This window comes from Fundulus heteroclitus, unplaced genomic scaffold (genome assembly GCF_011125445.2).
Source record: "Fundulus heteroclitus isolate FHET01 unplaced genomic scaffold, MU-UCD_Fhet_4.1 scaffold_164, whole genome shotgun sequence".
Taxonomy (NCBI): Eukaryota; Metazoa; Chordata; class Actinopteri; order Cyprinodontiformes; family Fundulidae; genus Fundulus; species Fundulus heteroclitus.
Window position 1 is genome coordinate 289075 of NW_023396576.1, and position 26924 is coordinate 315998.

The 26924-nt window shown below is 40.5% G+C and overlaps 2 protein-coding genes and 1 long non-coding RNA gene across 3 annotated transcripts; 2 read left to right on the forward strand and 1 right to left on the reverse strand.

The window, feature by feature from the left end:
• Positions 1-370: 370 nt before the first annotated feature.
• Positions 371-1294, forward strand: LOC118558846. Its single transcript, XR_004928512.1, has 4 exons — positions 371-837; positions 922-976; positions 1067-1164; positions 1262-1294. It is a non-coding gene; the product is annotated as an uncharacterized LOC118558846 (long non-coding RNA).
• A 9-nt stretch (positions 1295-1303) lies between these two features.
• On the forward strand, positions 1304-1893 carry LOC118558847 (uncharacterized protein C14orf93-like). The gene is made up of 2 exons (XM_036129406.1): positions 1304-1387; positions 1496-1893. The coding sequence occupies exons 1-2, from the start codon at positions 1334-1336 to the stop codon at positions 1802-1804; spliced, it is 363 nt and encodes a 120-aa protein (XP_035985299.1). The 5' UTR covers positions 1304-1333; the 3' UTR covers positions 1805-1893.
• An 11936-nt stretch (positions 1894-13829) lies between these two features.
• Positions 13830-26505, reverse strand: LOC118558845 (PRKC apoptosis WT1 regulator protein-like). The gene is made up of 4 exons (XM_036129401.1): positions 26472-26505; positions 21235-21352; positions 16851-16955; positions 13830-14100 (listed from the first exon to the last, which is right to left on the reverse strand). Exons 2-4 carry the CDS (start codon positions 21334-21336, stop codon positions 14014-14016), a joined length of 294 nt encoding a protein of 97 aa, XP_035985294.1. The 5' UTR covers positions 21337-21352; positions 26472-26505; the 3' UTR covers positions 13830-14013.
• Positions 26506-26924: the final 419 nt, after the last annotated feature.

The following is a 26924-nucleotide window of genomic DNA, read 5'->3' on the forward strand; positions in this document are numbered from 1 at the left end:
GTGGCCTTTGAGACCTACATGGATATGGAAATATATTAATATAGATAGATCATTATTAAATATTAAGACAAGAAATATAATAGATATCTGCCAAGAATTTTACAATCAAATACAGATTAAATATAATGATTATTTGCAAATTTATACTGATGGTTCGAAAAATCCAAAAAATGAAGCAACTAGTGTAGCTGTAGTGATTCCTGAATTAAAAATTAATATTTCAAAAAGAACATCTAATTATTTTAGTATATATGCGGTAGAATTATGTGCTATATTATTAGCTTTAGAATGGGTGGAGGATACAAATATAAATAAAATAATAATTTGTAGTGATTCATTATCTGCATTATTAAGTATAGAAAAGGGATGTACAAAGATTTTTCGTTTTTTTTTATTCTGGGATCATAAGGATTTGAAGGATATATATTAGGATCCAATAGATGGCAGTAATGCAACAACTATGGATGCAAGCTGTCGTTAAATCCTAAAGAAGAAGAAAAAGAAGAAGAAGAAGAAGAAGAAGAAGAAGACGACTTTACTGTGTTTGGATTTTACTGGTATGCTGGACAACGTCTCGCATTCAACTCCTCTAGGACGCGATCCACAACTTTCAGCCAGTCCGCAGACTGACGAGAAGAAACTGCTGATTGCTATCAGTGGACTGTCTCGTCAGCTTACTCAACATACTGCCGACATGAATGAGAGGTTCACTCAACTGCAGAATTCGGTAAACTCCAGGTTGCTGTCCATAGAGGACAAGATGGCGGCTCTGCAGTCGAAGAACTGTGCTGGAGAGACTAACTCCATCAAGAGAAGACGGATGCACAAAAGCTTGCGGTAAGAATATATTTGACTGCTAGCTAAGCTAAAAGTAGCCTAGCCATAACCCAAAGCTAAGGGTGTATTTTTTGTGATTTACAGTACGCCGTCTTCACAACTCGGAGACAAATTGCAGGCGCTATGAACCGGCGCAAGGGTAAGATTTAAAGAATATGCTTTCATTCTGCGATAAAAGTAAATAGATACGGATAGATACCGATCATAACTGTACATTTTGTTTTCACAGACTAAGCACGCCTCATAATGAGGCAGTTACCTCCTATCTGCTCGGAGCAATAACTGCAAGCCTCGATTTACACTATATTGATAAAGACGACATTGTGTGTAAGGGACTTGTTTTACTGTTTCTCCCTTGTTTTTAATGTTACTGTGACTTGCGTTTGGTTTTTATTCATACCACTCTCATTTATTTGTTTTTCAGCCGCCTGTAAGACGTATTACGAGACGGTACGCACTGCGCAGGAGCTTCAGATATACGCAGCCAGAGAACTCAATGCGGGCGGAAGCTGCCAAGAATTCAGCTCGGAGTCGAGCGAGAAGAAAGAGGGTAAGACTTTATTTGGTGACTATTTTTCAGGTGCATTGATAGATGTGTTGTGTCCATACGCAGTGCATCCCATCGCATAATACTGATTCATTGTTTTGTTTTTTACAGCTGCAGGAATCGAGGCAGAGCGTGCTAGCTGATGAGGAAGTGGAACTCTGGATGTCCGCCACCGTCGACCTCATGTCTGACGAGGAAGATGGCGTCGTTGGCGGGGTCTCTGGATGGATTGTACCGCCGTCATTTCGTAGGCCGGATCTCTCTGAACTCTGTGTGAAGCTGCAGTCCCGGTTAGAGGCGACGCCGAAGTACAGAGCCATGCACAGCAGGCGTCTGCACATCGGACCTGCCTCGGAAAGAACGCCGCCAGCAGTTGCCTACAACCCAGAGGAGGCGCACGGACAGTTCACGGAGTTATAGTTTTTTGGATACGCATGTGTGGGAAGATCCTCGCGTTGTATATAGTTGTGTGTGTGTGTGTGTGTGTGTGTGTGTGTGTTTTAATAAAGCTCTTTCTTTGCATAAACATCTTCTGGCAAATGTTCATTTCCTGTATGAATTCATTCATGTCCTTGAAGGTAGCCTAATGATAGTGTAGTAGCCTACATAAGATAACATGAATATACAGCATTATATATATATATATATATATATATATATATATATATATATATATATATATATATATATATATATATATATATATATATATATATATATATATAAAAAAACCAACCAACCAATCACGAGTGATTTTACTAGTTTGAAAATAATGGTTTCAGCCAATACTGAGTAAGAACATTCTGGCCTGCCCTGGCCACGTGTGGTTTTGCTGCCAATCAGGAGCGATTTTACTTATTTAAAAATAGTGGTTTCAGCCAATGCTGAGTAGGTTATTCAAGCCAGACCTGGCCAGCCGCGCGGGTTCGCTGCATTCATGTGCTAATTAGGGCCATTAGTGCAGCTGATCGCTCTCCACATACGTCAGAGTCCGGTTCCGACAATTTGTGGCACTGAAAACGGCGACAAGCGCGGGTTGCAAATTGTCGTTAACTGCCGAAAATTAGGGAGATCTGCGGTAGTTTACGGGGACGAAAATCTCACTTTTCATGCAGTGGCAGCCCGCGTGGATTCAGCATTCCCCTACATATAAATTGAAATCTAAACCACAAACTACGACGATTAAGCAGTCCACTGAGTTGCTGAACAAGCCTCGGTTTACCGGCTCGTACTGCTGGTGTGTGAGCTCGTACTAAAAGACTGTCCCGGAGTCACAGCTGTGTCTCTCTGTTTAGATTCAATCATTCCAACAGATGCAGCATCTCTCCGACGCAAAGCAGCCGTGCAGCGTTTATAACTGTGTAACTTCCAAACAACTCGACGCCCAGCCATTAATGTCCAAACCGCTGGCAATAAAGTGAGTACAGGCCTCAGTGAAGATGTCCAAACTTTGTCCAAAGTGTCAAGATTGGGGTTTATTTGGTCATGATTTTCCAGCACTGCCTTAAGTGTCTTGGATTTAAAGTTCACAAGAGCTTCACATGTTGCCTCTGGGGTCTTATTCCACTCCACCAGAGCTGCTGGAGGTTTGAGGATGCCCCACAGATGCGCCGCAGGGTTTAGGCATGGAGACATGCCTGGGCAGTCTTGCTCCTTTACACTTAGTCAGTGGTCGTCTTGGAGGTGTTTGGCGTCATCATGTTGGTCTACTGTCCCGTTCCCAAAGAGAGGGGATCTATTTTAGTACGTAACAGTACATGTTGGTATTCTGCAGCTCCCCACAGCCAGCAGCACTCATGAAGCCCCGAACCATGACGCTCCCACCACCATGCTTCACTGAAGGCAAGACACACCCGACATGCTTGCATGGCATCTGGTCTAAATTGACACCATCTAAACCAAATAGGTTTATCTTTGTCTCATCAGATCGCAGGACATGGTTCCAGTAATCCATTTCCTAAGTGCTTGTCTTCAGCAAACTTTGCGGGTTTATTTGTGCATCATCCTTAGAAGAGGCTTCCTTCTTTGTTACCGTGTGTGGTGTATGGTCCGAGCTCCAACAGGCCCACCCCACCCCCACCACTTCAACCTCTGCAGCAATGCTGGCAGCACCCATACGTCTGTTTGCAAAAGACAAATTCTGGGTCTTACGCTGAGCTCACGGCCTCTGCTGCTTTGGTCAACCCCGTCCTGTTAAACCGCTGCATCGTCTCGGCCGCCGTGCTGCAGCTCACTTTCAGGGCGTAGGCGATCTTCTTACAGCCTTTATGGAATTCGTTTCGTCAGATCCTAAGAATGTTCTTCGCACACGAGGCGCCATGTTGAACTTCCAGTGACCAGAGTGTGAGAGCAAAGACACCATGTTCAACACACCTGCTCCCCATTTACACTAACGAGTCACATGACACCAGGGAGGGGAAAAAGGCTAATTGGGCACAATTTAAGGGTGTTCCCACTTTTATTGCCACCGCTTTAGACATTAATGTGACCATCGTGAATTATTTCCAGGTGGCAGCAAATTTACAGCTATGCAAGCTCTACTGCCACTACTTTACATTATATTAAAGTGTGATATATTCAGTGTAGTCCCATGAAAAAGTATAATAAAATATTTTAAACATGTGGGGGGGGGGGGTGGTTGTGGTGCTAACTTTTGTGACATACTTTACTTACAGGTCGTGTTCAGATTCTTGGCCCACCTCAGACGAAGGTTTCTTTCCAATTTCGATGTCATTTTGGTTTAATTTAAATTGATTGGGTGAAATTGTGTTCTTTTTTTTGTTTGTTTGTTTTTTATACACTCGAGATTAGAGTTACTGTAAATAATTTTAGAAGCTGCCAAAGAACTGATGTTTGTTTTTATTTTTTTTACTTATTAAAAAACTCCAGACTATAAACTGCCGTTTGTCCTTTTTAATGAATGTATATTGTATTCTAAAAGCTACATACATTTAGATATATTCATTACTTAGTGAATGTGTTTGTGAGTTTAAGATGTTCCCTTTCCCCACCAGTGGTTCCCAGGTATTCATGTCTCAGGTGCTCCAGTATATTTCCTGAACCCATCAGGTATAATTGACATTTTAGGGCCTCCTATGATGCCATGAGAATGATCCTCCACATATGGAGGAACCCCTGCACTCCCTCCAGCTCTGCGCGCGGTGCACCTGCACGCACTCCACAGAAAGATCTGCGGCCGACGGATGAATGGCAGCGCAAAGAGTTTGGCTGCAGTTTTAAAGTCTAGAGCAAAAGTGTAGATGACAGATGGGTAATTAGCGCCAGTGTCTGTCTAATCCATCTGCAGCGAGTCGATTCGCAACGCAGGAAGCCACGGAGGGCGAAGCTCCGGCCACTGCTGCCGCTAAACACTCCGGGTCAGCGGGGAGGACTCTCCCAGGAGACGCTGCTCTGCCCCGGGGCGCAGACGTGCACCTCTGCCTCCCTCCTGCTGCTTTTGGTGTTGCTGATGAGGGGGGAAGAGGAGGGAGGTGCCCGCGTGTGCATATGTGTGGCTTCTGCATGCGACCCGAGGCGAGCCCCCCCACTCTTAAATCACGCAAACACCAACAGGTTCTCAGGGGGGAGGCCCACGCCGTCATGGTAACAGCGTGGACTGACCTTCAGAGGCTGCTGATGCTCCCCGGAGCCGCCTCCCATGCTGCCACGCTCGGACTTTGTGAGTCATCAAGCGGCATTGAAATTCACACATGCTCCCCTCCCTCTGGGGGGGTTATTAAAAGGGATGAGGGGGAAATGAGCAGCAACTTTAGCCAAATTCTCCGTCTTGTGACGTAAGCGTGTCGCAAACATCCAGGATGGAGATGATGAGTGTTTTTGCACAGTGTTCCGTGTAACGCGCGTGGATTCCAACAAGCTGCGTGAGGGGGGAAAAAAGGCGCTCCAGCTAACCGCAGGTGGGACGTGAAATGACATCTTTCAGGACAAGGAATCCCAGAGTGGATAATATTATGAGGGTGTTCCACCAGGGGAGGATCACTGAGCGCATAAGCCTCCCATGATGGGCTGAGTCTCCGCTGTGACGCTCTCCGGCTGCAGGCTGGGGACGCTGCCGCCCCCTGGTGAAGAGCGGGGATCCAACGCGCGGAGCTCCGACATTAAACCGATGGCGCGGCGCTGGATGCAGGAGATGCTGGTCCAGCTGTGCGTTTAAGGCTTGGAATCAGCGCAGATCTCTGTGAAAGTCCACACGGGGACTTTGTTTTCAGCAGTTTGGTGGGTGTGTGGCTGTGACTGAACAAGACACTTTTACATTGATCGGGATATGCACTTCCAGTTGCCTTGGAAACCACTCTTGGTCAGGAAGGCATCTCTGGATCAAATCACTTTCCCCCCTCCCAAGAGACAAACTCTTAAACACCTCCGACACGGCGATGAGTAGTAGAGCTGTGAGACGACTAAACATCTTTTTTTTTCTTTTTTTTTTTTTTTTGCATGAATTTTTGCAACTTTTAAACTCACCGTATTCAAGCAGTGTGCAAAACTTCAATTCAATTAATTTTATATAGCGCCAATTCATGAGACATGTCATCTCAAGGCACTTTCCGAAGTCAACATTCAATCAGATTATACAGATTGGTCAAAAAACCTTCCTCTCTAAGGAAACTCAGTAGGTTGCATCAAGTCTTGACCTGCAGCTTTTACTCCTCCTAAAGAAACGTAGAGCCACAGTGGACAGTCGTCTGCGTTGTCCATGGCTTAGCAGCAATCCCTCATACTGAGCAAGCATGAAGCATACGTTTTGTTTTGTTGTTTTGCACCAGGAACACTTAATTTAAGTTACAATATTTGTAAAATTGCTCTGTTAAGACTGATAAGATTGTAGTGGATGTGCTCAGTTAAAGATTTGTCATCACTTACACGCCTCTAACTATAAAGCTAAACATTGTGATAAAGTTAGTTATTTTACATCTAATGCCGACCTTAACTGAGGTTAGGGATCTCTGCATCCAATCTATTTTTTTATTTTGTTTTTTAATAGGGCCGTGTGTGGCAATAGGAATTGTTGTCTTAATGGCAAAAAGAGCACAACAGATTTTACTTTCACAAGCGGAGCCTTACCGCTTTTGCCGTAGCGCTCCGCTTGATTTATGCATACAAGTAGCTTTATTGAAATTTATGCAGGGAATAGTTCATGTTATATGCACACTAAAACAAGAATGTAGAAGAGAAAAAGAAAGGAGAAAAGGTGAAAAATAGAGGAGATAAAAGGGAAAGAATGATCCTCAGTCTGCTTCTTCACCTGCAAAGACAGATGTAAAAAGAACAGCACCACCAGCCGATAGTGTTACAGATATAATCAATTAATGCCTTGGTACCGTTGCTGAAGAATATACAGTATTAATCAATACGACATGTATAATGCGACAGCAGAAGATAATAATAGGGGTTTTCTGTATGGAAGTGAGTCTGTAAGTACCTGGATCCAAGCACCTGTAGGTGTTAGTGAGAGTGCACTTGTGTATGTAAGGTTTATCCATGAGAAAAATGCATCTAATCTATTTCTATTGAATGTTGACAATCATGCAGATGTTTTGTTTGTTTTTTTGCTATGGAAGACCTGGGATTTTGGGATATTGTGCTGAACATTCACAGCACATTTTCAAGCTTAATTAAAACAATTAGGTTGCAAGAATGAGGTTAAATAAGAACAGATTTGAATTTAAACCCCACGACTTATTGGTAACAACACTTTTGATGAATACTATTTTTAATTTGTTAAGAAAATGCAGTAAAATTTGCATAAAGTTAAACTTGAAGTGTAAGTCATAGGTATTCTACCAGAAATGTATTAATTTGATGTAGGCATTCACGTCATGCCTGCTAGCAACTCTAGGAATGAGTGTAAACAAAACTAAATGTAACTTTATTGCAGTATTGCAGAGGTTGTCCAACGTTTACGTTTGGGTTTTTTAATTAATGTAGGTAAAAATCCCACATTAAGATTGGTTTTACATGAAATATGTTGTGCTTTTCGGTCATTGCTCTGACTGGAGATACAAGCAAATTTATGCAAGTAGCTATGTGCTTGTAGCCATTTGCTGACTTATAAAGATCAGATAAGGACTAAGACGGTATGTTTTCTTTGCTTTCCCATTTTGAAGAACGGCTATGGAAAATATGTTTGTGTCAACACATATTAATAACCCAAGGAAACAGGAATTCAAGACTTAATAAAACTTCTAAGATACACCAAATAGCTTCCACAATTATAATAAAAATCTAATGACTGCTATGTGACGAGGAGCACTGCATAAAATGGCACAACCGTTGCTGGGTTTTTAAAAGGTGTTAAGGGATCTTATCAATGATCTGTCTAGTAAAAGAACAATAAACCAGATTCTGTTTGCATTACATGATGCTGCTCATTACCAAGCTGGAAAAAAACAAACATCAAAATGCAACACAAACATTTTACTTAGATCTGCAAAGTTTGCCTACTCTAGGTATTTTTCCTCATTTGACAGGTTAAGAAGAAATTGCTGCTAAAAGTAATTTGTATTTTCAAGCAACCCAAGAATATTGATTTTGATCCAAATTTATTTGCTAAAAGTAAATATACACATCCTTATTTTATTTGCCGGTAAACATTTCCACGTCCCGCTCCTTGAACATTTAGAGACTAAAATAAACCATCAAAAGCAACATCCTGCGTTCTAGCCTGATGAGCCAAATTATGCCATTTGGAAAATGTCAGCCAATTGGACTGTCATTAGTTGATTTTCTTTTCCGTTTGTGAACTTTTAGTACCCTGTTGACTTTTTACAGAACATTTCAACAAAAGGGCAGCTCCACATGTGGCCGGGGTTATTCAGGAAAAAAAAAGCACGCACGGAGTGTTTGAAGTCTAATTATTGCCGTTTTCCACCTCCAGTGTGACGCTGGTTATCCTGACAGAACAAATGGTCAAATAGGACAACTTTAGAAAAAGATCCCTTTCATGATGGATTGATTAACCTCAAACATTCAGACATTGAATTAAAAAATATGCGTTTTTCACCAAGAATAGCCTAGTTTAATCACCAGCTTTAAACCATCTGCCTGGTTTGGTTTAAAAGAGGCATGGGTGGTCCTTCTCAGGCTGCTGTTGGCAAAAATTATCTACTGTGATAAAGCAGGGCAGAAGCAACAGTGAGAAGAAATTGCAAAAAGCGCATCAATTATCGTTTCTCCATCCGTTTTCCTTCTTTCAGGCATCCTGACCCCTGCCGCGTCTTGCGCGGATGAGCGGCTTCTTGCTCTGAAGGACCCTGGAGATGGAGAAGATTGGCCGGAGAACCAAGAACATGAAACCAACCGATAATAAAATGTTTCCAGATACCTTCAGGAACAAGATAAGGCTTGCTGCTCATCTCATTCCTGACTATCAGCCTCTCAAGTATCAGCGTAGTGTGTGGAAGGGAGAAGAAAGATACTCCATGGATGGACATGCCCATATCCCAGAATACGATAACTGAACTTAAATGAGTTAATGTTCAATTAGATGGAAAGACCAACATGGGAGAAAAAAAAAATCAATGCAGCGATATACAAAAGGTGTTTAATCACCTTGAACATTTTCACACAGCATTTAGAAAGCTGCCCTTGGCTGCTTCCCATGAATACCCTTTCTCAGTGAGCTTGACAGGACCAAAAAATACCAAAAAATATTTCAGCTTTTTCCAAAAAAATAGGTAGATAACAGAATCACAGTAAAAATTATGAATTTGTTAACAGCATTTGTTATTTTTGCAAAGGTGGAGCAGATTTGGGTAAACATGAACCGGGGTATCGGCTCTATGAAGAATAAGTTGGTTCAATAAGACAAAACGTTGCCCTAACAATCAGGAGGTCGCTGGTTACATCCAGAGCGTCACTTAAAGCATCAGCAGACAAATATCATCTAATATTAGGCAGGAGAAAGTGGGTGCCACAATTACACAGACTAAGTGAACATGGCTTGCTTTGTACAGTGCCTTCAAAAGGTCAAAGAGATTAGAAAAGTGCTTCATTACCACACGACGCTCGTCATTTGTCATCTTAAAATGCATCAAGTTGGCGAGGCCAGGAGCCATTAATGTCCAGAATTGTATTCAGGGTCAGAGGTCTCTTCTATTGTTGGAGCTACATGTTCAACAGGAAGGAGGAGAGATCAGAAATTTAAATCAGGATTCAGGCTTTCTAATAAAGCCTCGCATCAACTTTCTTCACTTTGATTTCCTTTTTTGCTTCGACTCTGAAACAAACTCCCGATAAGTCTTCAGGGCTTAAAGTGTTGGCTGAAAACACTGATTACGTCTGCCTTCCTGTAAAAGCCAGCGTTTATAGTTTCAGTGTATTTTTTTCCACCGTTTGTTTTAAATTTGACTCCGCCAGTTTAGGTAATGGTCACATTTTACAATTTACTGTCCATTACTGGTCAAAAGTGTTAGGAAACTCTGACCTTTTCAGGTTTTTATTGAAACTCAAGCAGTTAAAGCCGAAATATAAGTGGTGAATTCCCATAACTGAAGAAAATGGTCAGGTTTACCAAAAGCCCTAAAAAGTTCCTGTTAAAATGCCTGTTAACAGCTGGTGCTGCAAACTTGTTTTGATCACGCCCGTCCCCTTTTGTATGGGTCAAAGCTGTGTTAAAATGCACTGGGGTGCTGTACACCTTCACCATTAAAAGGCAGCCAAAGACTGGGGGAAACTCTTACAGGAAGAGGTGTGGAAGACCCGAACCAGAAACAAAAGGCAGGTTTCTGAGAGCCAGAACCTTTAGTTACAGGTGGCTCACAGGACAATAGCTTCAAGCACATCTTCATAGTGACCATAGTGTGGAAATCTCAGCTATAACTCTAAAGACAAGACGAGCTGCAGGTTTGAGAGAACGGTTTGCAGCCAAATAGCCCTCAAGTTGCATGGGCCATGAAAAATCTCAATTTAGCTACTGAGAACTGGAACATGGTGCTATGAACTGAACCATAATGTAAAAACGTACATTTTGGACATCGAACAGTACGGAAAAGGGTGGTTTCATAAGTAACATCAGCCGTCCACACAAGGACGTGGAAACATGATGGGCTTTGGCTTTTATGCTAGAGTCAAGGTTGGTGGGTGACTCTGGTATGCGCCCAGTTGGTCAGGGGTTCATCCTACAACAACATAAGACCCCACGCCAAACTATGGCATAAGTTTCTCGGTAACAAATTCATTGAGCTGGACAGGAGAGTTACAGCAAAGCAAACTACGAGTGAACTTTCTGAGGAATATTTGATTCTTCAGAAAGAATCAAATATTATAGAAAGACACGCGTGTTCAGACATCCTATATGCCAAAAGCTGCTATTTAAGTCAAACAATTCAATTCAGATTAGAACACATTTAGCTTTAAAAGAAATTCCTTAATTTTTTGTTTTACTTCAATTGTTTATGTTTTTTATACTTTAATTTAAGAGAACATTGAGACATTAAACTGCATGAAATACGACTAATTAATTAGGAAGTGGTGGCCTAGTGGTTAGAGCATTGCGCATGGGTCCCAGAGGTTTGGAGTTCAACTCCCAGACTGCCACTCTGAGTCCCTGAGCAAGACCCTTAACCCCAGACTGCTCATCTGGCACCCCAAGGATGATGGGTTAAGAGTAGAAGTGAATTTCTCCATGTGAGATCAATGAAGTTCAATTAAAATTGCATAAATGTTGCAATTCAGATCAACTTGACTCAACCAGGTTTTTTTTTTTTTTTTTTAAAAAGAATATTTTCTTGTCTAATATTAAATTAATTATTTTTTTTAAATGTTGCAAATGGTAGTCATTTACTTTGGGTTAAGCCAGCGAATGTCTGCGAATGTTGCCGATATTTCTGAGTATTATAATAATATTGGTACAACTCTTTTCCACCGCCATACAGCGACTTAATGCAAACATTTTCTTGCAAAGCTTAAAAAATAAAACATCTCTTCAGAGAAGTGCTGACAGACCATTTCATCACACGCAGAGAAACCTGTAATTTACTGAGAGATGACGAGACTGAAAGCATTGTGTCGGTGTGTGAACTGCCGTGGAGCTGCTGAGAGCTGAACGGCAGCTTATCGTGACAAACCAAAGGCAGCTATGGATTGTCTGTGCCCTCTGTGCCCATTCAAAATGACAAACCTCGCAACTTTCCATAAAAATGCTAATAGGGATTACGCAGAGAGCCTCCAGCACTTTCCAGCCACCGAAAGAGACCATTATCTGGAAATTTAGAGAACATTAGTCTGATGCAGATTCTTCCCTCCTCGCTCTGTCACTAGGTGGGGGAATTAATGCGCTTTAGTTGCATAATAAGTGCGATAGGCCTTTTTATGTCTCGGATGCAGTCAGGTTAGGGATTGACGTGCCCAATCCTCATCAGCAGAGAACCAAGAGGAGGAACTAACCCCCTCCGCATTCACCAGCACTACCGTCACATTGCATTACCGACTCAGCAGCACAGTATCATCACATCGAATTAGCGTTAATGAACACAAGCGAGTCATCTGAGGAGAGAGATAATCAAACTTTTATTAAATGACTTAATCTTCTGTACATGCGTTAAGTAATGGGAAGAGAAATGAATCTGTGATGTTGGTCTGTGTGGGGCTGATCTTTAACCCCAAAATGTCTGAATATATCACCGATTTAAGATCACCTGCTGCAGCGAGGAGCTCCCTGAATTAAAATGATCTAAACAACAAAAGGTGCCTTGCAAAAGCATTCATACCCCTTTTCATATTATTTCATCGGTTTTTCATGTTATTGACCATCACAGAGTAGCACTTGATTGAGAAGAAGAACATGGTTAAGTGGATTTCTAACAAAAAGCTGAAAAGTGCGGCATGCAGATGCATTCCGTCCTGTAATTTCCAGCCCAGTTGGCTCACAGCATGATCAGGCTGGATATTACACACCTCTGAGTGGGACAACAACCCCCAAACACACAACCAGGAGGAGATGTGACGGGTCTAGATCAAAGCATGTTAATGCACAAGAATGGCCTAGTCAAAGTCCAGACAAATTAACGATCTGTGGGAAGGCTTTAGAATTGGTGTTTGACAGATGCTCCTCCTCAATCTCACCTTCAGCAATTTAGGAGACAAAAAATAAATATCTGTAGATGTGACCCACCTTGCGTTACTTTCATCCCACTTCACTCAGTCTCGTGAAATCCGAACAAAAAAAGATTGATGTTTGGGGCTGTGATGTAACAAAATGGTTATGAATGTTTTTGCAAGACACTGAAGGCCCAATCTGTTACCTCAGTGAAAAAAAGCAGATTAAATTTCACTCGGCCATCATAAGGAGTGGTTCACCTCAGACGCACCTGAAAAACTCTCTGTAGCAACATGTTATCATCCCTAAAGCCTTTTGACACTGACAAGAAGAATATATGCTAATAAGATGCATAAAGTACAGAACTCATACACCTTTAATCGTCTTTGTCACAATTGGACATATTTACAACTTGAAAGATTTATAGATGCTCCCGCTGGATGTAAATGTACCAAGAGCTTATGAGAGATTGGAATAACTAGAAGGCAATTTATTCAATAAAGCACCAGGCTTTGACAAGTAAAAAAAAAAAAAAAAAGTCTCATGCACTTCAAGGCACTAAGCCCACTTTGGCTGCTGATACGGTTGCAGTGATAAAGTTTAATTTGGTCCAAATGCTGGAGATCTTTATTAAAGTTGGCTTGCACGACTCAAGGTTGTTTGCACATGGTGAAAGATTTTTAGTCACTAAACAGATATTTCTTGTGCTTAGTTGTTGCAGCACATACATTCAATTTTTTTTTCAGGCATTAACAGAAATCTAGAAAATGAACAATCTAAACAGGTTATTTACAACACATTTACATTAAATATGTATAAGATGTCAGACCACCGCCACCACTCAATTCATGACAATTGGGAGAAAAAAAAAATATTTTTAAGTCTGAGAGTCTCTAAGGAATCTGGGTAAATTTGCCCCTTTTTCTCGTTTCGTACCCAGGTGTGCCGTTTCACTTCTTCCTCTGTCCATTTTAAACACAAATCATTGTGCATCACTTTATACTTCCTTGAAATCATTTTTCAGGAATTGGAGATAAATAATCATTGAACCATCTCATCCATTTTTCAAACGAAGCTGAACATTATTCTGAAAAGTCCTACTTAACCCTAACTCCTTTTATTTTGGTTAAGCCACAAAGATCTGTTATTAAATATTACAGATCGTGACTCCTATGATCAAACCAAAACACCTAAGCATCCTCTTGCTGGCACTTTTTGTGGATTAGTCACAGAACCATGATTCCTAACAAAGGACAAAGAGTAGATTGTGGAAAATTACTTTAAACTTAATTATGTTGTCAAACTGTGTAGAAAACTTCTCCCTGGTAGTTACTGATAGACGAAGTCCCTATGAAACATCCAATTGGCTCCATTTAATACTTCAAAAGTTGGGTACAAAACATCCCTAAAATGAAAGAAAAAGAATGGAAAATGGGGCAAATGACCAGCATCCGACTAGAATGACGGCAAGCTAAAGTAATCTACTCCAAATGAAACAGATAGAAGGCTACGCTGCAGGATTTGACCTCCAGCAGGACGTCGGTGTTCGGTGTCCGGGCCGCTCGGAGCAGCTCTACCTCGTCAGCTGTCCCACCACCTTCAGCAGAGTCTTGTTCTCCTGTTTGAGCTGCTCGTTCTCATCCTCAATCTCATCCAGGTCCTGCGGAGAGGGAATAGTGCACCTGTGTTTGTAGCTCGTGCAACAGGAACATTCAACACCCCCGCCTGTTTGTGCCTCTGAGTGGGCCGGTTTAGGTTGTGCGCCATCAGTCTGAAAGTTAAGAGTTTTCCTCGCTGAAAAGTGAGTCTGTCTTGATGGCAGCAAATTAGCCATTAACAGCGTCAATTAGTTGCAAACGACGGCGGCTCCAAGTTGCTACAGATTTCTCTCATCAAGCTCACACTTGTCATTAATTCTCGCCTCCATCACCGCTTATGATTGTGTTGTTGTTGAAAATGAGCTGAACAACATTGGGAGGAAATTAAAGAGTCATCCTAAGGAGGCACGTGTTGGAGTCTGATGAAAAACGTTTCATCTTTATTCTGGGAGGCTTTTTTCTTACAAGGACAAACTTCCCAACCCTGATTTGTTATTTTATTTTGTAGGTGAAAGCTTAATGCACAACTTTAAGCAAATGTCGTGTCCCCTTTGTGACTTTGTGAGTTATACTAATCATCACCATTTCTTCAGATTGACAGAAGGTCTTTCTAAGTTTTTCTTTCAGCTTTGGCTGCTTTTTTAATTAATTTTCAGGCCCGCCGGTGTCATTCAGGCAGCAGCAGTTTATCTAAAATAATGCAGCCAGAGTCCTGAAAACAAGAGATGGGCAAAGACTATTGGGCAGGCCTGAATATAATCATTATTGAAACTCACCACAAAACCTTACTTTGTTTGCTTTATAATAACATAGCAATTTTTTTATTGTCTGGTTTAATTTTATTGCTATTATTTTAGTCTCCCTTTACATTAACAGTCTCCTAATTGGAATCGGTCTCTTCTAGAGACTCATCCCCCACCAGAAAAAGAAAATAAATTCAAGAATGCATCATATTATTTTAAATCAAATAATTTAATCCAATTCTTTTCAGATGTTTTAGTAGGAACTATATAATTTTGATTTTGCTTCTGATCTAAGAGAAATGTGGCCCACTGTGCACAACCTACTGAAACAACAGCAAGTTATTAATAATTGAAGGAGCCATATATGGACCTCAGTAGTTGTTAAATGTCAGAATACTAATGGTAGTGGGAATATTGTTTTTTAGGAAAGTTTTTCCTTTGAAGCTCAAGATGTTTCTCATTAGACATTTGATTTAATCGGGATCAATGACACACCTTTTTGAAGCTATGTGAACTCAAGAGATAGAGGAGTTCTCTCTCGAAAGCTTATCGGGAATGAGATACGAAGCCACAATCTGAGCATTATCAGGCTTTTACCCACCCAAATAAACTTCTACGCTGTCTGAGGGTTCAATCTTCCTCTGCAGAGATGCCAACTGGATCAGCCGTTATCTCCAGCCTGACATGCGGCCCCTGCAGCCGCCTCGCTCGCTGATATTTCTCATGCTTCCCTTCTGCATCCTTTTCTAAAGCTCTACTGTTATAACAGGATGTGTGTCCCTGTGATGCTATCAGAGTAATGTCTCCTGCAATATTGCACCCTTTGTGTTTACAGATGGGTCGCGTGGCATTCGTCATAGCAACAAAAGTGGACAGATAATAACCAGGAGCCATTCATTCAACTCGCTGCCAAAAATGTGCACATCCCTGACCGCCATGTTTGATCTGTTTAGATTTCCATTGGCTCCACAGAAAACAAAGATTTATTTCCTCTGAAGAGTTTAGATATCACGATCTTTTCTGATGTCGGCCATATTTGCTCCTAGGGAAGCCAAAATACAGGTTTCCTTTCAGCCCGTCCTTTGTATCAAGTAAATGATAGGGTCGTTGATTTTGTTGATCTTTAGAAAGAGTGTCCTTGTTGCAAAATGCTGTTTATAAGTGGTATAAATATATAAATATTTAACTGATATCAAAAGGCCATCGAAGACTTCTTTTCTGATAAACTGTGTAAAAAAAGCCACTGAAAAGGCGGACCGTTGGGTCCAGCAAGGATTATTTATATATTATTTGGATCAGGTTTGAAAGAGCCCCAACAAATTTAAAAGATATGACTAAAAACATCCTCATCATAGCTATTTATTCAACGTGACACACTTGAGTGTGACCTTTTGGAGCACCTGTGAGAAACATATCTAAGAAAAATATCTGGCAGATTATGAATTAATTTAACAATAAAGGAACTGCATCCCGCTGGCTGCGGTGAACTTCATAAGCCCTTTTTTAGAGGAGGGGTCCAGCTGTGAAATAACATCTTTCCTCTAAAACGTTGGCTGATTGTAATCTTTGTCTTCCCACCAGTCTGACAATACCTCGCTGATTGGGAAGTAGGTACGGTTGTAATTTCATGATCTTTTTGTTTGGCTTTTGGCTGAACTTTTATTGAATTTTAAATAGCACGGCACGGATAAAACTGAACTTCCCTTGGAAAGTTTTTAATCACACTTTTAAAGTAACGCTTTAGGGTTACTCAATCTCACAGGTAATGTTCAGAAACGTATGAAATGAGCTGCTGCAGAACATGAACCCTGAGCTGTTTTTGACTTATGCAATGTTTGAAACAGAGATCTTCTTAAAAATCAAGTATTTCTGTTTGAACAGCCTAGGCATGTGAATAAAGACAAAAATTTTGTTCTGCCCATGAAACCCTCAGAGCGCTTATTCCCAACTTCAGTAAAATGCTAAATGATTTTAGGCTGCCCACACTTTGCAAGGACAAAGAAATACTCAAAATATCAGACGACAGAGCAAATTAGAATAATAATGAGGATGGCAGACGCTGCACTTACCAGGTTCAGCAATTCGATTTCCTCTTTCTGCTTCTCAATGAGTTCGTCTTTGTCCTGCAGGGCCTTCAGCAACCTGGATTGCTCCTGGAGCACAATGGCCAGCTCCTAAAGAAACGCATGATTGTATTTAGGTTCAGGAAGAATCACTAAACCCAGGAAGCTCTGCAATTAGTCAGCCTACTTACACATAAAAGATGTGATTCAAAAATACATAAAAAGAGCATTAATGCTTAAAAGGAACAGCATAACAGTTATACAGAAAATTATCTTAGATTTTGGGTCTAGCTATTTTTCATTACCAGATCATTATTTGAGCCATTCAAGGTTTCTACACATTTTCCAAAGTTTAAAATCCCTAATTTTCCATGCTCAAATTCCCAGGATTCCGAGCTCCTTTCAGCCAGTTTCTGAAGCAAAATGCATAAGTTAACTTTGATTTTATGGTACTTGTTTCTAGAGCGGGCTGGCTTTTAATAAGTAACATGCTAAGACTGGAAAGTCACACGAACAAAAGGTGAACGGATGGAAAGATGTGGGGAGGGACAAATGGATGGATGATTATGATGATGGCCAAATGATGAAAAAAAAAAAACAGATGCATGGACATTCGGATGGACAATTAACAGCTCATGGCTGGATGGAGAGATGAAAGGCTGGATGGATTCTCAAGCAAATGTTTAGAAAGATGGATGGATGGATGGATGGATGGATGGATGGATGGATGGATGGATGGAAGGAAATTGACTAAAGATGCATACACAGACTGATGTATGGACAAATATGGACCAATGGATGGACGAACAATCAAGCAGATGAATGGACAGAAAACGGATGCAGGTCGAAAAATGATGCATGAATGAATGGACTTGCAGAGAGACATAAAAATGGATGGATGTAGAAGGACTGGTTGGATGAACTGACAGATAATGGACAGATGGATAGATGGACACAAAGATGGCTATAATGGCTGCTATATTATTGAATGGATAGATAAACATTTTAAAGAATTAGAAAGGATGTGAAGTCTGGAAATATTTTTTCCTCCATGGTATTTTTTCAGATAATGTCCTAATTAAATTCCAAATGTTACCAGAATATGCAGTATTCCTGGCCATCTGACAGAGGTCCAAAATCCTCTAAGTTTTTACAAAGGAGTCTAGAAGTAAAACTGCAAACTTTTTTAATAAGGAAGGTTCAGCTGAGAAACATTAAAAGGATACAGTAGGTCTCCCTTCACCAGTTCTGTCTTTTATTACGATAACAAAAGCAACAAACCCAACCTTTAATAGAAAGTTTATATGCTGTATTTATTTAGCTGAATGGTTTTGGAACATTTTATTTAAAACCTTAGATCATTTGAAAAGAATAACATCCTATGAATGCATTTTCCAATTTCACAGCTTCCCTCAGTTCCTCAGAATATCTGAACAAAACGCTTATATTTCCTTTTGTAGAGCAAATTGTTCCTAAAAGTCTGTCCTAAAACCCACCTACCGCTACAGCTTACAAAAAAAAAACAATCTTTTTATACAATAAGACTGCGGGATAGAGGCTCTGAACACATTAGATTAACATTTCCAAACTGTTCTTGTAGTACGTCAATGGCGCTCAAACCCTTTTTTTCCACACTACTTTCTCTGTTGCAGCTGCAGATATGAAATCGTCTCCATAGTAATTAGTTGTTGAGCCGCAGAAAACAGTAAAACATAATGAAGAGGCTGTATATATGTGCATTTTCAAACGAAAATCTTTTCATCCTTTCTTTTAAAAGAACATAACTACGTCTTTGAACTCCCACATAGACACCTGAGGACAATATTCCTGTGTTCCTTTTATGCCAATGCACAAATGCGAGCAATATTCTATTCAAGGTTCAATTTGTTTGATGTGACATGCCTCGTGGGTATTTGTTTTTGTCTGCGACATCCGACCATAAACCTCTGCCTTCTTTGTGTGGGAGGTTTCTGTCTTGTCTGAAAACTCCCACACAAAGAGCACCATCATCAAAGCTCAGTGTGGTGCATAAAAGTGAACCAAATGACTTGCACCAAAAATAAAAGGAGAGTAAAACACTGTTTGCACAGCACTTTTAGTCATTTGACCCTGAGAAACATCTCGCGCTGAGGTCAGGGAGGTCACCGCAGTACGTACTTTAAAACCTTTTTTTTTTTTTTCCAAAGCCACTCGTGTGACATTTGATTCAGAGTGGAGTTTTTCACATTGGAAGCAGGGAGAGGTTGAGTGTCTGATAGTGGCCGTGTAGAAGGAAAAGACGTATCTGCGCTGTTAAAGGTCATCTCTTCCAACAACGTGGAGGATTCCTGCCGCAGTTTGCAGACAGAAAGTCAAAAATCCAAAAGCTGTACAAAGAACTCAATATGGAAAATTATCCGAATGGAGCTCTTTTTATTGAGGCATTAGGTTTAACAATCCAGTGTTACTTAAAAAGCAGGGAAACACTGAAATCTCATTTTGATTTGAAATATCAACTACAAGCTAGGGCGAGATTAGGGGTGAGATACAGAGTCTTTGTAAAATCTCTTGTTGGGATTTGCTCTCGATTGTTACTCTTTGTGTTTTTACCCGGGTGTAACTAAGATTCTGTTAAAGTAGAGGTTTGTAGAGAAAAGGCCAGTGACTGCAGCTGATACACTGAGATAAGGTCCTCCATACCGAGCCTGAACATTTTTAAAGACTTCACTGTGTAGTTGGGTGTCTTTCAATACATAACACTTCAGATAAAGTACTTATTTTAAACTGTTTCTTTCTATTATAAAATTATTTTTTTCTTTTGGAAAATAACAGAGTGAAAATGATCAGACAGGATATACCTTTGAATTTTCCTTGTTTTGTAAATAATTAACTCAAGGAATTTGGGTGTCTGGTAAGGATTTTCTCAGCCAATGACAGTTTTAGGTAGTTTGTGATGTAACTAGTACAGTAAAATGGAAGAATGTAAAATGAGCAATAACACTAAATTTTTTTTTGTTTTGGGCTGCATGATTTCAGAAGAATGCTTAGGCCTTATCAAAAATTCTTGCATATGATTGGATAAGCCACTTGTCTGTCATCTTTATCAACGTGCTATTTTCAACCACTCACACCGAAGCTAACCTGTGACGCTGATGATAGCGACGCAGGAAAAAAAAAAATAATGTGTTTGCGGCTCTAGTGGCACGCATTTTATTGACAGTGAGCTGACAGGAAGAGGGGGGAAGACAGGCGGCAAAGCGCCGCGGGTCGGAGTCGATCCGACCTGCATTAGGAGGACTAAAGGCCTCCTAATATGGTTCGTGCTAACAGCTAACCGCTCCGGGGCGCATCCCCCCCGGAAAACAAAACTTGCCAAATCCAGTCGGGAGAAGGGCGAAAACATCGTTTTCACCAACAAAAGCCTTCAGAGGCGTTCTCTGATGTACTTTTAATAAAACAATATTAGGTAGATTGGACAACACGGAAGAAATAGCAGCATCAATGTTAACGCTTGCTTCTTCGACGAGTCGCCATTGCTATCAAAACAGTTGCAACACCACTGCTGAAAACCATGATAACAGTATTCATTATAATAAACCTTCATTTTTTTAACCACTTTTTCTTCTTTAGCGATTAAAGAATGTCCTTACCGCTCTCCAAGAGCTTTAGTATCTCAGCCATGAAAGCTATACATCAATTAGGGGCATGTAGGAAAGTCCCAGGGTGAGATTCCAATATAGGATTTATTTTATTTTTTTATTATTTTTTGCTGCAAAGCCACCATTAGGAATGGTGCCACCATGCAGCAAGCCCTTCAATTTACCCCCATCATTAAGGCAGGAGATTGTTTTCTTTTATTTCTTACATTCACCTTCATAGAAAAGTGTGCAGCCTATGAGGCCTTCACTGAATATCTGTAATTATACTGCTATTAAATGAGTTTTCACTTTTTACTAGTTAGGTACCTTCTGTTCTAAATGCAATTGTTTTTACTGGGTTTCATTTAGAGGCCTCAAAGTAAAATGGCTACCTATGAACAAGAACTTTGACATTTATTTTCCCTTCACTTCAGTTATCCCATTGAAATACAGCAAATGTAGAAAGGCAATGATCACCTGCCTGAAGGTAAGTAAAATCACACCTTCTTGACAGGAAAAGAGGATCTCTTAAGAACAACATGGTCTGACCTTCTTACTGCAGGCAGGGAGCACAACCTGCCAACAGTCTGGCTCACCTGGAGCATCAACTGAGAGCAGATGCTCCGTTTACTCGCCCTTTTTCTGCATGGGAAATACAAATCTTTGGATGTTTTCAGGCTGATATTTCCCTTTATGAGGTTAGTCGCGTGTTGACAGGTACAACACTGCTCGTGTTTCTGTGGAGGCGAAGAACAAGAGCTCAGGGCACGTACCCTCTCCAGCTCCTCCACTCGCCTCTCCAGACTTCCACCTCCAGCCTCTCTGCTTTGACGGCTTTCTCGCTGTCTGCTGCTCCCACCAGCGTCCTCCTCCATCGCCTGTCTTGGATTGCTGTAGCAAAACAAAACCAACCATATGTAAACCTTTAATATTGGTCATTTAACTTCGTGTCCTTCATGAAGTTGTAAAAGAAAGACATTCAGGCGTTATCGTCTTCATTCAAAGTGTCCTATATTAACACAGAGGCTGTTTGAAGGTATGAATCAGAGGCACATTATTAAACTTCAATAGGATGACACATCTATCATCAAAAGAACAGGTGGGAATATCTTCCGCGCATTTGCCCCTTCAATTAGGACTGAATTATTAACACCCCCTCTACCTTTTGTTCCTTTAATGGTAAAGAAAAAGACAAGGATTTACAACTTTGGTACAAAAAGGCTTCTGATTAAGAAACATTTGAGATATTCCGGCTTCAAATAGCCACCTGGCATTGCAGTGGTGTGTGTCGTAGTTACGCTGTAGAGAAAAAAATAGATTTGAATGTTTTTGAACGAAACGTCAGCAGGACAGAATCGTGATCGTAATTTTCCCTTTCAGCTCAGAGCACACACCAGCGATAACATTTTCGGGTCCACTTTATTCTCTTATAGGTCTTTTTCAAATAATTATTGTCGGGGAAAACTCTTGAAATGCTTTCCCTGCAACCAACACAGTAAAATCTCTCAATAAGTGACAGAAGCACAATATGCCAGGCTTTTAATATTTTCTTGCCTGACAATCAAATTACTGTGGAGACTCTAGATTTCATCGTCTGTAGGGGGCTGCTGGAAAAATGTCACTGCAAAAACTGACCAATGCTGAGGGAACTACAAAAGAACAAACATAATATTTTGAGCTATCTGCACTTTTTGCAGGAACTGCCAGATAAGTAATTACTGAATAAACAACAGTTTTGGTTCCTGACGTATTTCCACCACTCAAGGCCGAAATACATCACAGCGCACATGCATGATCAGGACAGTTTGCCACATTCGGATTATCAATCGGCATAACCCCCCCCCCCCCCCCCCCCCCCCCATTCGGATTATAGTTTCATTCCGATTGAGCTTGATCCGATCACAATATTCCGATTGGCGTGTTTACATGATGCGTTTTATTCTGATCGGCCATTTATTCCAATTATTTTTGTCAATGTAAACTTAGCTAGTGATGATGATAAATCTGAAGCCTTACTGACATATATGGCTTGCAGACAACTTTCCTAAGTACTTTTAACTCTGAAATTCAGGACGAACCGGTAAAGACACCTCTACAAAGAATCCCAGCTTTAATGTTGTCCAGAGGTTTGGTAAATGGTAAATGGACTGAACTTATCTAGCGCTTTTCCAGTCATGCTGACCACCCAAAGCGCTGTAAGATTTGAGTAAGATTCTGCACAGGATGTGTTTTATGGGGCTTTGGCCCCTTGTGCACTTGTTAATTGCAACTGGAGGCCTTCAGCTGCTTTTGATACAGTTGACCACAGAATCCAATTTTCTCATTTGAAGCAGTGGGTGGGCATTGACCATTCAGCTGTAGATTGGCTTAAAACTTCTTTTGGCCTAGCGTACTTTCTGTGTGTCTTAATGGACACATGTCCTCTGCTCTATCGTCACGTGGCGTCCTGCAGGGTTCAGTTCTGGGCCCTCTCCTTTTCATGTTGTACCTTCTCCCTCTTGGCTCTAGTTTTAAGAAATATGGGGTTTAATTTTCATTGTTATGCGGATGACATACAGATTTATGTCCCGCTAAAGAAAATTGACTCCACCTCCCTTCAGTCTCTGTTTTTATGTTTGGAAGACTTGAAAGCCTAAGTGGCTCTAAATTTCTTATAACTAAATGAAGAAAAGTCAGAGGTGGTGATTTTTGGTAGTTCTAGAGAAGACTCCCTGGCTGATGTTAGCTCCTTGGCCCAGTACCTCACGCCTATCATTACAAATTTAGGGGTAAAAATAGATGTTGAACTTAATTTGAAAACCCACATTAGACCTGTTGTAAAAACCAGCATTTTCCACTTGAGGCAGCTTGTGCAATTAAAGCGAATCCTTTCTAATCAGCATTTTGTAACAGTAATCCATGCCTTTGTAACCACTCGGCTAGATTACTGCAATGCACTCTGTAAGGCAGTCAGTGATTCATGTATTTATAGACTATCTTATCTTATTAGGGTACGCAATGCTGCTCACGTCTCTTAACGGGTACAAGAAAATGTGAGCACATTTCCCCCATTTTAGCCTCTCTACATTTGCTGCCAGTATATTTTAGGATAAGTTTTAAAAGCCTTTTATTTGCTTTGAAAGCTCTTAATGGCCTTGATCCGCCCTACCTGTCTGGGCTGCTACATCCCTACACACCCTCCCGTTCCCTTAGATCAGCTGACCAGTTGTTACTGAGGGTGTCAAAGACCAAGCGTAAGAAAAGAGAGGTGTTTTTTCTGTGGAATGACCTCCACTTGGGCATTTTAAATCCCTTCTTAAGACCCATTTCTTTCCTTGGGTTTTAACACAATCTGAGATTTTGACTTTGTTATACTGTGTTTTACTTTCTTTAATTTTATTATTACTTTTATATACAATGTTTTGCTTATTGCTTTATGGTTGATCATTTTGTATCTTAAGATTGGGTATAGCACTTTGGTCCTGTGGGTGTTTAAAGTGCTTTATAAATAAAATTGATATGGTATGGCATATAAACGTGAATCTTAATTTTAACACCTTTAAGCAATCATTGGATAAATATATGGGTAAACACAAATGGACTCAGTTAGGATTCAGGTTTATGATTAGTAGTTAATTACATCTATCCATTATGACTCAGATAAAGATACAACAAAGGTATTTTTCACCTTGTAAGTTGTTACATACCTATATTCAAATTCAAATGCAAAAAAAACCTTACAAAAACTTAAAAGGAAATGTCAAAAATCAGCATTTTATCGATCTCAAAGCAGCATGAAATAATCTGCAAGAAGCCTTTTGTCATCTCATTATTTTGTAGAAAATTCAAAAATCAAAATCTCATTAGGGCAAAACAGTCCTTTAGCTTCCTAGACTACATTGCCATTTATAATACACAGCAGGGACAATTTTGTACGGTGACATTTACAGAACCAGCGGCTCATTTTTGTTCCTTCCTACAAAGAGCCAAAGATTGCAGAAGCCATTGCTTTTGATCCAAAGGAAGTCCTTGAAGCTCTCTTCTTGGCGCCTCTATTCATCCAGAAAAGGTACATTTCACTGGTCTCTTGCAGCTCTTCAAGGCAACATTTTCTTTTTCAGCTTGAGCAAGTCCAAGAGCAAACATGCAAGGGTGTAAGAGCATGCTGAAAGGTATACATTTCGGAATAACAAAAAAAAAATTATCTTAACTGGACGCCTCTAAAGAGCCCTCTGTCTCCTTTCATGCATCTCTTCCTGTTGTCTCCGTTTGGCCCTCAGAAACACTCAACAAACTCAACAAGGGTTCTCCAGGATGCACAGCAGGGGCCGAAGCCGAGCCTAAACATCCATGGCCTCAAGACTAAATATCACACTGTGGCCCATTAGCACCCTGCAGAGTTAGGTCTGAGGGAGTGAGAGGCTGAGCCGATCACACGCTCCTGGGAGCCTCAGCAGGAGAGAGGGGGGAAGCACAAACAGGAGGGGAAGCAGCAGCAGCCACAGGTACACCAGCGTCTTTCCACCATCTCAAGTATTGATGCAGAACAAGCCAAAACTTCACTGGAAGCCACATCACAAAGTATTAAAGCATTGGATTTGCAGCCTGCTGAGCTCTGATACCATTACTCAAAAAAAAGAAGAAACCATCTTTTAGCTCAGAGCTCAAAGGTCAACAAATGAGTCATGGAGCTCTTTAAAATCTTACAGCATTAGTCTAGCTCACCAGAACCAAATTTCAAAAATATGTTTTTCGCTATCAGTTTATAAACGGTGAGAAAAGAACCGAATGTAATCAATCTTGCACAGGGTCGTGGGTCAGGAAGCACAAAAAAAGATTAAGTAAACTCAAACATGATGACACTAAACAATTAAATACCTAAAGTTATTCAGTTGTTGTTTTTTTTTTGGGGGGGGGGGTTCTTTTACAGTTTGTTTTTAACTTTTTTTCCCCTACATGAAATCAGTTTAAAACTACTTTGTTAATTTACTCAGGTTACGTTGGTGTGATGCTGAATTTTGCTTGCCAGTCATAAATATTTATGAGTTAACTATATAGCATTAAATCTCATTCTTTGCTTAGTAAGTTATTTTGCTTTTCAAGATAAGAGCAGTAATTTGATGTTTGAGAGTTTTTGTCTTTATCAAGAGCCGACAGAAATGTCTTTATTAGCAGACCGATCATCACAAAAGGTGAAATTTTCAGAAAAACAAAATTCGTCTTAAAGAGTTTTATCGTACAGATGTGCCTTAAAACGATAAACCTGCACAAAGACAGTTTTATCGAAGACATTGAAGACAGTAAATTAGACGGTGCTTTGTATTGTCGTTCTTTTGGCCATCTTGCCCACCTGGCAGGTTATCTGCTGCAGAATTGCAGAGCATCCAAGTGTAGCCAGTCCAGCTGATGGGGCAGAAGCCATAATTACACAGACAGATTGAATGCCGGCCTGAGAAACAGACTCGGGGCTGGACTACAACTGCTCACTTTGATTGCACAGAAAGCAAAACTGAATATTTTGCTGTACTGCAAACTTGGTAATAAAGTAAAATAAATGCATAGTTGTCTTTTAACCATGATACTAAACAGTATACTGGGGGAAAAAAATGTCTGCAAGGAAAAGGGACAAAGGTTTATTGCAGGGAGAAGTTCGAAAGCCTTTCATCAAATGCCAGAGCAAAGCTAAACCGAACCGACCCGGTCATTTTCCTCAAAACCTTTCAAAGCAAGCCATTTACTTTCAGCACTCCATGCCTGCCACAGCAGGGAAGTGATGGCCTGAACAAAGTGTCATAGGTCCAGATGGTGTCCTGTCAGCTACTGTTCAAAACACAGCCATCAGCCATCATCCTTCTTGAACCATAACAGCAAGAAACGGGCTGTATCCAAGGAAGAAAACAACTTGGAGAAATCTAAACAAACACTTTCAGAGGAACTCTTGCAATTTTTTGTGGGATTTTTTTTAATTCTCCTAACAGATAAGTCAAAATTAAGACTTTATTTTTAACCTAAATCACTATACAAATCTCACCTTGTATAACGCCCAGGCCCAGCTCTCGGAGTTTCCTGTAAAACAAATGGAAAACATTATTTCCAATTTGCATACACAATGCATTAACAGGAAAAAAAAAAAAAAACATCCCTGCGTTTGTTTCATCTGCCTTAGGTTGTGTCGGCTCACCAGGAGAAGAAAAACGAAAACAGCCACAGAATATAAGAGAAATTCATCAGGAGGAGCATTTATAAAGAGCCTTAAGGTTTTGTATGAAAGTTCAAAAGAAGCAGCTGCTGAGCTGATATAGATGGGCTTTGTTTCATTTCATAGTTCAACGGGAACTCTGTAGCCTCCAGTTGGAAAAGGCAATCTTGTTTTGAAACATGAACATGGATGTTTTCTTCTTATTTTTTCTCCCCCATTATAGTATAATCTAAAAAAGATCTAAAGATTGTTTAGATCTATCCTTGAGTGAGTGAGGTCGCCTTC

Coding starts and splice junctions, on each gene's coding strand:
- LOC118558847 (XM_036129406.1), top strand. CDS start 1,334: ATGCGGGCGGAAGCTGCCAAGAATTCAGCTCGGAGTCGAGCGAGAAGA. Junction 1,388..1,495: donor GTCGAGCGAGAAGAAAGAGG/GTAAGACTTTAT, acceptor TGTTTTTTACAG/CTGCAGGAATCGAGGCAGAG.
- LOC118558845 (XM_036129401.1), bottom strand. CDS start 21,336: ATGGAGGAGGACGCTGGTGGGAGCAGCAGACAGCGAGAAAGCCGTCAA. Junction 16,956..21,234: donor GAGTGGAGGAGCTGGAGAGG/GTACGTGCCCTG, acceptor GCGTTTCTTTAG/GAGCTGGCCATTGTGCTCCA. Junction 14,101..16,850: donor AAATCGAATTGCTGAACCTG/GTAAGTGCAGCG, acceptor CCCTCTCCGCAG/GACCTGGATGAGATTGAGGA.